Consider the following 13,080-nt stretch of genomic DNA (forward strand, 5'->3'; position numbering starts at 1 on the left):
GATACTTGGTTGCTATGCTCTTTGGCGAAGACAATGCAAAGGATTAATATATATTTCAATCTACGACGAAACTCGTGTAATAGTGAATACAAAGTGTGATAAATCAAAGATGAGAAGCGAACACATGTCCCAACAGTTTTGAACAATTCAACGTACTGAAAAAATCAAGGTTGCTGAAGAAAATTCCTTACATTGGAGAAATTCTCACTCTACCATTCGCTAAGGCTCATACAGCTTTTCGCGTTGCTGAGAAGTTCGGAATTCACCTGTCGCGTCACCCATTACGGTCCATACGGTTCATTCGATGTGCCTTCGCGACGGAACTTTGAAGAATGCACTTTGATATTCTGTCGCATTTTCTCCTACGGTCCATATGGCTCACAATCTACCTCAATCGAGAACGAACTTGAGAGCGCTAACTCGGTATTTGCTACAGTCTGTACTGACCATACGATTCTTTAGGCACGATGTCCATAGTGAACATAGACTCGGGAACACTAGCGCGTTTCTCACTACGGCTTGTCCCGCTCATAGATTTTTTTTCGTCGCGATGAACGTACTGAATATAGACTCAAGAGCACTAGCGTGTTTTTTCACGGCAGTCTGTACTGTAAATACTGTTTTTCTCGTTGCTAGGCGAGGTTGCAAGACAGATTTAACCATCCTTCTCGCACCGCTCCGAAAGAACTATTTTCCTCTCGCAACATACAACATTACACAACAACTCAATCTCCAGAGACAGTCGGGTTGAATTCCCTCCTTCTTTACTCAATACATTCTCTGCCTCTACGGTTTACTACATCGCTAGGCGAACTCTTGAGAATTACTTAAGGGTTCTGGATTTCTTCCTACTTTCAACACCTTACAACAACATCCACCATAACCACCTCCTCTCCAGACCTGATTCAACATGGAACAGCATAGCGGCACCAATTCCTTCGGAAAACGCAACAATGATGATCCACCAAGAAGAGAAGAATATATGTTGAGGCCACAAAGAGAAGCGTGGGAAGCTTCTCAAGCCTCGAGAAGAGACTCACACGCATACCCTTCAAGACAATTTCGAAAACCACAGGGAAGAAAAGTGGATCGCTATAGACCAAACTATGGACCAAATAATACATTTTCTCCTCGAGTTCCACGTCGCAATTATGCGGCTCGACAACCTTCGCGTCTCGATCCTGGTACGCGTGAGACCACCACTCAGAGGTCTGAGAATACACGCTTCGACACCGCGAGAACTTCGCTTAGCAGCGCTGCAGGATCTGCAGATACATCGCAGGAGTTCGAGTCAGCCCCAATGATCTCACATCCTGTAGAGGCCGCACCTCCCGCAGAGAGAGAAGCCCCTCGATCAAGAGCCGAGGATGAGCACGAGCTCCTTTCCGAACATGCGGGAGGCCCAATTCGCCGCTTCACCAAGCACATGTGTGACGTTATCACCGAATCGATCACAGAAAGTTCCGACGATGAGTACTTGAGCGCGATAGAGATTCTCAACAGAGCGTGCGTAGACGTTGGAATAAAAACCGGTACAGCTCTCGGAGTGCACGACTGTTGGATGTACTGGCGCAAGAAGGTTATGCAGAGTAACATTGCTCTACTGTGGCCTGAGAGTATAGATGATGTCGACGAGGAGGTACGAAAGTATAGGCAATTCAAAAATACCAAGTCCGATAGCACTAGAGCAGCATATGTAGCTAGATTGGCTACAACGCCAGTCATCGCTGAGAGCTCTGCGACAGCTGAGACTACCGAGACTGTTGCGGCACCAGAACCAGCTAGAGCTCCTACGTATTGGACTCGAGAAGAGCAGAATTTCCTCTTTAATTTAGTGAAAGAGCGTCAAAATCAGCAATCTCCTATGGGAGCCACAACTTTCTGGATATCAATTGGGTTAGCAATGAGGAAAAGGGGACATACCAAGAAATTTGCGGAATATCGCGAATGGTTTGAGAAGCATGGCCACACGCACCTCAACCACGACGAAACTGTTCACATTTCGCGACCTCGCCATCGTCGTGCCGGTGCTGGTGGAATGCGAGTTGGGGTTTTGACACCGGAAGACTCTCCAGTCGACGATACTCGCAGGAGAGGAAGAGGAGGTTCGCGGCTGAATAGCGGTGGGATGAGATCTCGTGTTTCCCTGGCGCAAAGATCGCCCAGGATTCCCAAGACGCCCAGACCCCTCAAGCCACGGATGGCAAGTGTGGTGCTACACGACGCGAAAAGTCTGGCGAGAGGCTATAGAAACCAAGACAGGACGGCAAAAACAGCTGAAAAGTACCCTCTACAATTGATCACGCCATCTACTGGCGAGCGTTTTGGACCTTTCACTACCGAGCCGCGGAGAGCCTATGATCCTCCTCCATCCCCAGCCGCCAGCCCGCCCGGAAGTTCTTTGTTCGAAACCGGAGATGAGCCACAGATCGAGCGAGATCTCGTGCCATCAGATCAGAACTCGACCACTTCTCGCTTGTCCCCTACACCTGCATTGACAGATGATCAATCCGTGATGCCAGATGAGACCACTACGCCTGAGGGAGCAGTGGAATCGGGTGAGACATTGACGTCAGATGAAGGAACATATTCAGGAGAGCCAACGACGCCAGATGAAAGAATCGGTTCCGGAGAGACAATGCCAAAAGAGGTCAATGATACACCATCACTCCAACCAAACGAAACAGAGGATGCAGAAGATGATGTACGATGGACAGGCGACCTGTGGGACTTCGCCACTCCGCCCACAATGCGACCAAGCGGAGCAGATGAGATGGCACAAATCGATAACCAAATCGAATTCGACTCGAGCCACATCTCAGCAAGCACAGATTCAAGCGATGCTTCCACATTCATAGCACCTCCCACCTTCGATGATTCCCTGACATCAAACGAGACAATCAAAGAGATCCCCTTGACTCAGCCAGTCTCGACGAATGATATCGAGTCCGGAAATAACGATAGCTCGGAAACAGAGGCGCAATTGTTACGAGAACAGCAGGAGAGGACTAATCTCGAAATCGCTAACTTGCGAGCGAATTATCTGAGAGTTCAGGAAGCAAGAGAGGATGACAGGAAGAAGCTTGATGATACGGCGCAAGAACTAGACGTCATAGTCCTGAGGAGAGCCGAGCAGCTGGAGAGCCAGACTGCTCATCTAGCCGAGATGCAAAGAATCGAGGCGGAACTCGAGGAAAAGATAAAGGCCAAACAGGATTTGAGTAATGCTCTTGAAGAACTGGAGTTTTATGGATAGGCTGGAGAGTATGGGGCTTCCAATTGTCCAGGTTAAGTCCGATGATCAGACGAAGTACTAGGTGAATTGTAGGACTAGGAGAGTGAAGTACATAGCATATCGTATCGCAGCGTTAATGATAATTTGTCAATATAAAATGCAAATCCCAGTGAAGAAATGACCTCAATCTCTGTTTATTTCAAGACACTAACTAAATGTGCCTTTGAGAAAGTGCCATGATGCAAAAACGCTTGTTGGGAGCACCGGCCAGAACGCCATAATTCTAGATAAATCTTTCGTCCATTCCTCTGTGATAACTTCATGGGTATCATAAGCTTTCCAGCCTTCCCTGAGCAGCTCGCTGCTGCGTTTCTTAATATTCACCATTACATCCATTCAAATTTCTTCCTTCGACTCCCCCGATTTTTTTTTCACTTCACTCAAATACCACCGACATTTCAATTACCAACAACTCTCTTGACCTTTTCCAACAGAACCTGACTCTCCCTTCCTAATTTTCTTTGCCCATTCTTTCCTCCACTTCTAGCCTTTGCCATCTGCCGCCTGAATCTCTCCCTTTCCTCAATTTTAGCCTTCTTCTCCCTCTCCCTCCTCTCAAACTCTTCTCTTCGAGCCTGTTGTTCTGCCTTTTGCTTCTCAGCAAATGCTAATTCTTTTGCAAAATATGCCGGCTTTGCTCCTCTCTTTTCACCTCTTTCCCTCTTCTTATCCTTCGCATCTTCAGAATTATTCGAGTAACGTGGAACGATTTTGGTGCCAGTATCGGCTTCAGGTTCATCAAGCATAGCTTTTCTCTGGGGATGGAGCTCCGCTGGTTCTTCTCCTTCAACAGCGTCCTCTCCTTCCTCTTCTTTTGCTACCTCATCCTCCTTATCCTCAGCGTCGGCATATATTTTCCTTTCATCCTTCATCAAAGGTTCTCTCGCCTTTAGTTTCGCATACGACTTCTTGACTTTCGCCTTGTGAATCAAATCCTTCTTAATGGCAATGACCTTTCGACGCCAAGTTCCATCAGGCAAATTGTCGGGACCAACTTTGAAGCCGTGGCGAGGTTTTTTAGTAGTTGAGCGTGATGAATTATCTTCTTCGCGGGGGCGCTTGGTAGGAGCCATTTGAGGAATTTGTTGAGTGGAAAAGCGTTTGTGAAATTGTGATACTGGGATGAAGAATATGAGAATCGAGGATGTAATGTGATACCTTGGTGGAATGAATGAATTGAACTGGAAGGGTCTTGTGAGAAAATTTTAGTGGATACTTATTACACATGCTCGATATGCAGAAATTTACTAGATTCACACCTGACCACAGTCGGCCATCACACCAATTGAATACGAGTTTGCATAATATAATTGATATAATTGATAGATACCACTCTTTCATCTGTAGGGTACCCCGGTACTCAAAAGCGATAACGTAGAATAGTGGAATTTTAATGCATCCGCGGTAATCGTAAGGTTATCGGTTTTGGGAGAGCAGAGTCATCATACAGCAAGCATATACCGGTCTGTACATACGAGGACCTCTTGATTTTCTTTCCTCTCTTCCATTTCTCGTCTTCTTTATTATCTACATCTCTTACTCTCATATATATATATACATATGTGCATTCATATCGAACTATTGAATTGCATTCTCATTCCTGAATTTATTGAACGAGCATAGTCAATTGCCATCAAATATCAGATCATTATCTCATCCTTTCATACCTCGTACAAGTCCTGCATACGATACGACATCACATCGGCAGAGACAAAGGATTAAGGAACCACCACTTGTCCCCCGCCTCGTCACAACATCATCCCTCCAAATCCACATTATTACAACATATAAAAGCTCTCTTCCACCCTAAAGTCTCCAAAAATTACCTTGAGATGTTCTTATAACCAGACGAAAAGGAGCAAATTCAAAAGGCTCCATTCACACATCCATTTATCATGCCCATATTTCAAGATGACCTCGCTGACGGCCGAGAGATATTGCCCATTCAAAAATCAAAAATGTCATCCGTTTCAATGTCACCGCCGGAAAGAAGAACGATCACGAGGAAAGATAGTGAAGAAAGCATTAGAACGGAATTATGTGAAGGTCCTGTACCAGATACCCCCGAGGGATCAAAGACTCTACCGACTTTAGGTTTGGATACAAACTTCAAGAACTCATACAGCGGAATATCGGATAGAGGGGATCTTATTGAAAGGTTGAAAAGGGGCGAAAGTTCCAGTTGGTTCCCGAATTTAAATGTGTGTGAATCATTGCACTTCAATGCATGTGATTTTATATTGACAGTGAATACAGTTAAAGTCCCTACTTCATGGCCAAAGTCCAGAAACTCCCAGTCGAAAGACCTCAAGTCATTCGAATTCATCTTCCCTATTACCATCTCCCGAAATATCTAATACGACCAGGCCCTCGTCAGTAGACAAACCTAGTTTACAAGCTGGTCTAGAGATTGAACGACCAAGGTCCGCATTACACAGTGGAAATTTCACCGAAGGTCCTCAACAAACTATATCTGATAGTCCTGCGCAGGATATGAAGAGATTTGGCACAGTAAATTTACCATGGCTAGCTACATCTCCACCGCGAAATTTTACTCCCTTTCAACTCGATCCTCGGTTCCCATCAGTGGATAAAGCTGAAGCAGAGTTAAGAACAAGAACTCGTGCACCATCGCTATCTTCTTCATACTCTTCGAACTTTGTGTTGAAAGCACCAACAAGCCCTTTAGTACAATCAGAAAGTAACGACGACTTAGATTATACGTCAAATTTAAATCCAATAGACATTTCTCCCGGGACACCTAAAACTAACTCAAGACGTCATACTTTACAGGCTTCACATTCAATATATTCAAACAGTTTTATACCAGGATCAACCGCCTTTAACAAACCTTTACCGAGTCTTAGGAGAGACAATACATATCCTTACCAAGCTCATCAACCTCGGAGATCTCTTGCCTCTAGCATAACGCCCCACTCGACGTCTTCTCCGCAAACACCGATTTTCTCGCGGTCAAGGAGACCTTCGTTTTCAGATTTATCACCTCTGCATGCTTCGATGGTGGGATCATATGAAGAGAGTATTCTTCGGGGACGAATGTCTACTACACCTTCGAAACCACTCGATTTTGTTGCTCAAATAGGGGTGCTAGGGTTCGGAAAGTGCAAACCAAGTCTCAAATGTCCACCTCATGTGACCTTATCATTTCCGGCAGTATTTTATGCATATGAATCCACAAGTCATGGTCGGAGAGGGAAATCTGATGACGGGCCTAGTCCATATGTTGGCTGTATTGATTTAGAAAATGGATTGCCGAGCCCCGAGAAGGGAAAGGATAATCAAAAGAGGAGGAGAAATGCTACGCTTGACAGAATACATATGGATGATCTCGACACCAACCCATCAAATTCAGGACAAGCATCAGAACGAGAGATCCGTAGAGCAGGGAAACAAAAACGTCGGTCCACTTCTCCACGAGCACCCCCAGGTGGTAGCTATCGCATCCCCGAAAAAGGGCAGTTGCAAATCATCATAAAGAATCCTAACAAAACAGCTGTCAAATTGTTTCTCGTCCCTTATGATCTCACCGGAATGGAACCTGGCACCAAAACGTTTATCCGTCAACGGAGCTACTCTGCTGGACCTATTCTTGATTCGGCACTCTCATCTTCGCCTCATCGATCCGCACCCATTATTGATCCACTCGCCGAGAGACCTACCCTCCGCTATCTCGTTCATATCCATATTTGCTCACCAGCTCGAGGTCGCTATTATCTTTACAAAAGCATACGAGTCGTCTTTGCCAATCGTGTTCCAGATGGTAAAGAAAAGCTTCACAACGAAATCACATTTCCAGAACCGAAATTCACTACTTATAAAGCAATTCGCGATTCGAGTTTCGGAGGTGCAGGTGCGGCATTGGCGGCGGAAAAAGCATTTCGGAGGAGAAGTTCTGGATTTCCTTTGAGTAGAAATAGGAATTTCGATTTTGGAGGTGATGACAATGCATCAGATAGGGGTGTGGTGAATCCTATTCCTTTTCAATTCCCTGCGAAGAGGGGTATGATGGATGGAGATGGTGATATCGGACCATTGGATTTGGGAGCAAGTGAATCATTGAATTCGGAGTATTATTCAAGACCGGGTACGGCGTTTGCAGGGGTAGAAATGGATGGTATGAGGAGTGGGCTAGGGACAGGATTATATGAGAAATTGAAGAAAGGCGATTTGGGTTATGGCAGTGATGGATTCTCGCCAACGAGAGTCAACACTCCCGATATAGATGGGAGACAATCTCCCGCCGAAGGATTATTGGCAACAAGATTGAGGGAATTAGGTGTAGGGCTCTCGATGAAGATACCTGGAAATGAGAGAGAAGAAGCGGTCCTTGAATGCGAGGAGCTAGAGGGAGATTCATAGGCATTATTAGAATTTGTGAATATCGTGATTACATTAGTTGGAGTATTAACTAGCTGGATTAGTCTAGGGCTGGCTTTTTGGGATCTTGATATGTAGCAATTTGTTATTGTATCGTATCGCACTGCATCGCAAGGCATGGCATCGCATCGCGTGGGTATAGGAATCGTTTGGCGCAGTGTGGTTTTCTCGCATGAAATAATTAGGAATTTGGGGATCTTGTAATAGGATTGGCTTTTATAGATGGAGGTGGGATGGGATTGGAGCTGAATATACTATTAGTGCTACTTTAGAAATATTGGAATTTATGTGGTGATTTGTTGGTGGATAGTTTGGTGTATGGATGTATGAATGTAGGTGTGTATTTTGGATAGTATAGTAATACAGAATTGAAAAATTGGAAAATTGAGTAATTGAATAATTGAATAATTGAATGATCAAATGAGTTTAGGAGATATTTTGAGGAGATGCCTACTGAGATTGAGATTTATTTGTTTATATGGATATGGGGTGAGTAGGTAGACAGATAAATTGATGTTTTGATATTCTCAAGATTTATGGGCTTGGAGGTTTGATGTTTTGTACGATAGTTCTACTCGAGTAGTAGATGCTGCAAGAAAGGTGTTGGAGATTTGTGATAGGTGGGTTGATAAGTAGGTAGGAAGGTAGGTGGGTAAAGGTTTATGTAGATGCTCCAATTTTTTGAGAGGGTGGGAAGGGGAAGGGAAGGGGAAGGGAAATGGAGAGGGATAGGGGGTAGTTCCTTGTGTGTATATGTTTGTATATTTTGATCAGTTGACTTGGATTTAGATGATAGAGATGGTAGGGACGAGAGATGAGAGATGATTTTTTGAGGTTTTAGGGATTTCTTGGATTCCTTGGATTCTAGGGATGAGATCTCCGCGGGGGGGGGAGTTTTAGGGATTAAAGTTTATGTTTTGGGGGTTGAGGAATGTGCAGATGTTGGATGTTGAAGGTTGGGGATTTGGATATAGAAGAAGCTAAGGAGTTGATCAAGGACTGGAGTGGGATAATCTGGAGGAGGGTGCATGTGTACCTAGGTAAGAGTTACAGGTGTAAGAGTGAGTTTGGAGTGAGTGAGAGTGGGAGAGACGTAGATGAATCGATGGAACACTTTACTCACAAGAGGTCTTGAGGTTGTCATTTTTGCTGGTATTATCCGAGTCATTCTCGATTTTGATGTAGGAATATGGTTATATGGTTATATAGTTATTAAACACCAAAGTCTGTACAAGATAGAGATAGAATTTCGACACCTTCCTCTCATCTCATTTATTATTCATTCATCTATCACCTCTTCGATGAAGAGATACATAGAGATATGCATATGCATATGCACATAAATACATACAAAATAAATTCAAATAGCGAGTTTAATATATGAGAACATATTTAACTATGTCTACATGTATAAGACAAGAAGAAGAGGAGATATTCATTTCTGTGGTGGAGAGATAAATATAGATAGATATGGATCCGAATCGCAAGTTCAGAACGGCTATGCGAAAGAAATGTGTTTAATTTGTGTGCGTATTTAAATTCAAAATATGAACAGATGCTATAGATGATAACATGATATAAATGGAACATATCTGTGCCGTGTGCATCTTTGGGTTGAGGTTCTGAAGATGAAGGGGTAGAGGACTATGAATATACATCCGCCTTGACACACAACACAGACATCCAGAATTCCAGAAAGATTAACCACATCACATAAATGTTTCCCCATAATAATCCACAAAATCAATCAATCAACAGAAAGTAATTTTGTAGGTTGACGGAATATCTAGAGATAGGTATTCATCCTGCATCTGTTCATTTACGAGCTGTAAAGTATAATTCTCGTCTCCAATTAATGGGGAATGTTATAAAGTATATAATTAGTCGAGGGAATGAAATTAGAAGACAAGATTATTCCATGGTTCACACTCTTCTGTCAAAGGTTATTTTTGATGTTCGAGGATAAGGAGAAGGGACAAGCTCTGCTGAGAGAGTCTAACCGCCGTTGCTAATTCGATTGATGGAAGTTTATCATACTAAAGTAAGATTGACGAGGAAAGGATATTGAAAAGCTAATTAGCTCGACATATTGGAAAAGCATGCTAGTTTTAAAAACTACATAATGCCTATTTCGCAACAGCAAAGCAAAGACTGGTAATATAATCAATATCGATGATGTGCAAACATGATCAGTAATCAGCTTATGAAACCTAAAGTTCCGTAGATGAAAGTAAATCTGACCAGCAATTTTGACACCAGAAATCTGGGCTAAGATCTAGATTTTGGCAATCCACTCATTACCGCTCAGTTCGTCTACTAACCAAAGGACTAGCACTCGCTTGTTATACGTTCATACTAATACCTAATACTGGTACTGAATCGCAATTATTACTTACTCGCACGTTCTACTTAGGTACATAAAGCCCATGTGTATAAAAGGGGTGTTGTACATATGAAAGTCAGTACATATGACAGCTTACACAGATAAAAAGTATGACAACACAATACGAGAAAACTCTGCCACTCAGAGAGTTTCAAAAGTTTGAGAGAGAAAAACAAAATCTGAATCATGACGACGATAAGAAGGGCAGAAATGAAGAATTTAATTTGAGTAGGAGGCGGTGAAGGGTGAATGCATTGACCTTGAATCTTCCTTGCGATCTTTTGTTTCAAAATGATACCGGACTCTTAATTGTGGACGAGACTAGAACTCATACCTACCTACCTATACCTTTGTAGTAATCCGTCTGATGTTTTCTGCGGCTTGTTGAGGCGTCATATCGAACTTGTGTGTCTTGGGTGTATTTTAATCTTTCAGCAGGTGTGTTAGGATACTTCGTACGTAGGATGTAAGTTACATATACAATCCCATGTATCGTATGAATCCTTGATTTTATATCTTGTAGAAGTACAGAATCATATTCAAGTGATGAAGCTGAGATTGAGTTTGGTTCATATGGCACCTAAAAATTACTCCGATTGTTGTTCTCCAATATTAAATGAAATTTTGTCGATCTTTGGGGAAGCACCACATGGATTTTGGTAACCTGACATACCATTCCTTTCCGAGGATCCTCAAATGTACTGTACGTACCTGCTCTAGTACACTTGGTTCAGAATGGACGATGAGAATAAATGAAGAGAAAAACAATCTCGGTTGAGCCGAGGGTAAGGTATGGCAAGGTAAGAAAAAGCAAAGAAAAAGCAATGATCAAGACTCAGGAGTCTGTATAGCTGAAAGGATTGAATGTTTGTACAGAATAAAAAGCCTTCCGATCCCCTACAATATGCTCATAGAGAAACCATCATTGAGCTTTGGTGGCTAGCGTACGGTCCATCGATAAGTCTTTCTGTCCGGTGACGGTTGAATGGTATTTGAAATAAAAAATAAATGATCAAAATAGTCAGAATATTCTACCAAATTAGGTACATACTTAGCAATGCCGGTACATCTCGTCGTGGGTTAGGTCCAACTTCCAGAAAAGTTTGCTGATGTTTTTGATTCATACCCAGGTGTCAAAAGGTCTGAGGACGGTCAAAGCAAATGAACCGTGGACATCTTTTTAAAGATCTAAGAGGCTGAACAGGATGTCCCTTGTGGCGTAGATGGAGGCTGTTCGAAGGCCAACTATATTCCTTATTACATCGTATTATTTGACGATGCCATGTCTGTTGTCTAGGTATTTGCGGCTTGATCTTGACAAAACCTGTGGGACAGATAGTGAAGAAGAAGTGATGCATGGCATGGCCATGAAAGCTTGACGGCTGACATCTTCCGACGGATGAACGTCGGATCACCATGTAGGCATTGGCGCAGCCGTTTTTATCGTCGCGGGCTACACTGATGATACAAGGAAGAAGGGAAATGTAACCAACAGCTGAAGGACTCGTCATCCTTGGAGGACGAAGAGGAGGGAAAGATGCCCACACCCTCACACTTCTCCTTGATTCGACCGTACGTCACTGTGCAAGAGTATCAATAGCTGAAGTCCTTCTGGTATCATCCTTTCTGCATACCTACCTACCTGATGTGCAGTTTGTGTATGCACCTTGGCGAAAGAAGAGAAGAAAATAGATATGGATGGCATAACCTCAACTCCCCACAAAATGTAAGATGTTAAGTAAATCTCGGAAGGATGGTTATGATCCCAGGATATTGTAAAGATTAATTCCGAATCGAATCTTTTTCGGTCTGGGTATTCCAATTCGGATAGTTTTCTGGTTCTCCTATGTTGTTTGACTCGTTCTTGTTACTATGCATGCAATACTGCCGTGTCTTCATCGAATGTACGTAGAATCATTGAAAGTCGAGAGTCAGGGTCCAACCGCCCTAGAAATTTAGCTTGACGAAAGTCCTCAAGTCAGAATGAATTACTCAAGGGAAAGGATAATTCAAATTTACTTGACTGGACTAAATCGAATCACCATGAGTAGGTAGTTAGAGTTTAGAACTGACCAAAATACTTGTTTTTTTTTTTTTTTTTTTTGATGCGAAGACGTGAAAAACGTGATTTGAATGTGGAGGACGATATGTTTGAGAGTTTCAAAACTTGATGATCATCCGTAATCGACTTGGTGAATTCTCTCTCGAGATCTGTGAACCAATGATCTACCGACCAGATACAATGTTAGGAAAAAGGCCATGAAGAGTAATAGAGTTTCTTAGGCTGAGTATGTGCAATGTGCCCAAGTGGAAGAGAGTGACTGGTAAAGTATCATGCAAAGTCAATCAATATATTCGCAAAGAATTGGCTGTTGTGCTTCTTGTAACCGCGTTGGAAAGGTCGTTTGCTGCAAACCCTTGGAGAGCTGCACTCGCTTCTTAGCTGCGAGATGAAACTGGCCACTCGTTGCCCTTGCATCCATGTTAACCAGGGACAGGAAAAAGATCCGGGCTCGACTAGGGTTGAGATTATTTTTGACCATGGCGCGAACAATTCAATTGGGTGGGAAGGAGTATGTTAAAACTGGTAACTACTGGTATGGATACAAATTAATATTTGCGTCAACATACCATAGACCTCTTTCGAGACTCTACACCTGCGATGGCCCTTTGTTTTGGCAAGTGAGAATTCTTGGAGGAAGATATGATGAGGAAGGTATAACGTAGTTTAACACCGAGTAGACCATATCACCAAGTGGGCCATTATTTTTACATATAAAATTTGTCTATATGTAATCATACATTTTCTTTATTTATAAATAGAATTTTCTAAAAATTGAAATTACAAAATTTAACTATATAAATAATATGGAAATCTAATTATTTATTGAAAATTCAAATTATTATAATAGTTATTATAGAAATATTTCTTTTGTAATGAAAATCGTAATAATTTCCACTTTCTTTTAGAAAATATAAGAAATTTTTATATCAAAACTAGATT

The 13,080-nt window shown here is 42.5% G+C and overlaps 3 protein-coding genes across 3 annotated transcripts; 2 read left to right on the top strand and 1 right to left on the bottom strand.

Annotated features, from left to right (window-relative positions):
• Window positions 1-910: 910 nt before the first annotated feature.
• Window positions 911-3,256, top strand: EAE97_005509 (uncharacterized protein; the record flags this gene model as incomplete). Its single annotated transcript, XM_038876021.1, has 1 exon — window positions 911-3,256. The coding sequence occupies one exon, from the start codon at window positions 911-913 to the stop codon at window positions 3,254-3,256; it is 2,346 nt and encodes a 781-aa protein (XP_038733358.1).
• A 437-nt stretch (window positions 3,257-3,693) lies between these two features.
• EAE97_005510 (uncharacterized protein) lies at window positions 3,694-4,368 on the bottom strand (the record flags this gene model as incomplete). The annotated part of the gene is made up of 1 exon (XM_038876022.1): window positions 3,694-4,368. One exon carries the CDS (start codon window positions 4,366-4,368, stop codon window positions 3,694-3,696), a length of 675 nt encoding a protein of 224 aa, XP_038733359.1.
• Window positions 4,369-4,738: 370 nt separating this feature from the next.
• On the top strand, window positions 4,739-8,082 carry EAE97_005511 (uncharacterized protein). The gene is made up of 2 exons (XM_038876023.1): window positions 4,739-5,496; window positions 5,552-8,082. Exons 1-2 carry the CDS (start codon window positions 5,191-5,193, stop codon window positions 7,673-7,675), a joined length of 2,430 nt encoding a protein of 809 aa, XP_038733360.1. The 5' UTR covers window positions 4,739-5,190; the 3' UTR covers window positions 7,676-8,082.
• Window positions 8,083-13,080: the final 4,998 nt, after the last annotated feature.

This window comes from Botrytis byssoidea (assembly GCF_014898295.1).
Source record: "Botrytis byssoidea strain MUCL 94 chromosome Unknown BBYS_009, whole genome shotgun sequence".
Classification (NCBI taxonomy): domain Eukaryota; kingdom Fungi; phylum Ascomycota; class Leotiomycetes; order Helotiales; family Sclerotiniaceae; genus Botrytis; species Botrytis byssoidea.

Excerpts from the sequence above, each read along its gene's own strand:
- EAE97_005511 (XM_038876023.1), top strand. The coding sequence starts at position 5,191 with ATGCCCATATTTCAAGATGACCTCGCTGACGGCCGAGAGATATTGCCC. Across the intron at positions 5,497-5,551 it reads GTTGGTTCCCGAATTTAAAT|TTAAAGTCCCTACTTCATGG; the intron begins GTGTGTGAATCA and ends CAGTGAATACAG.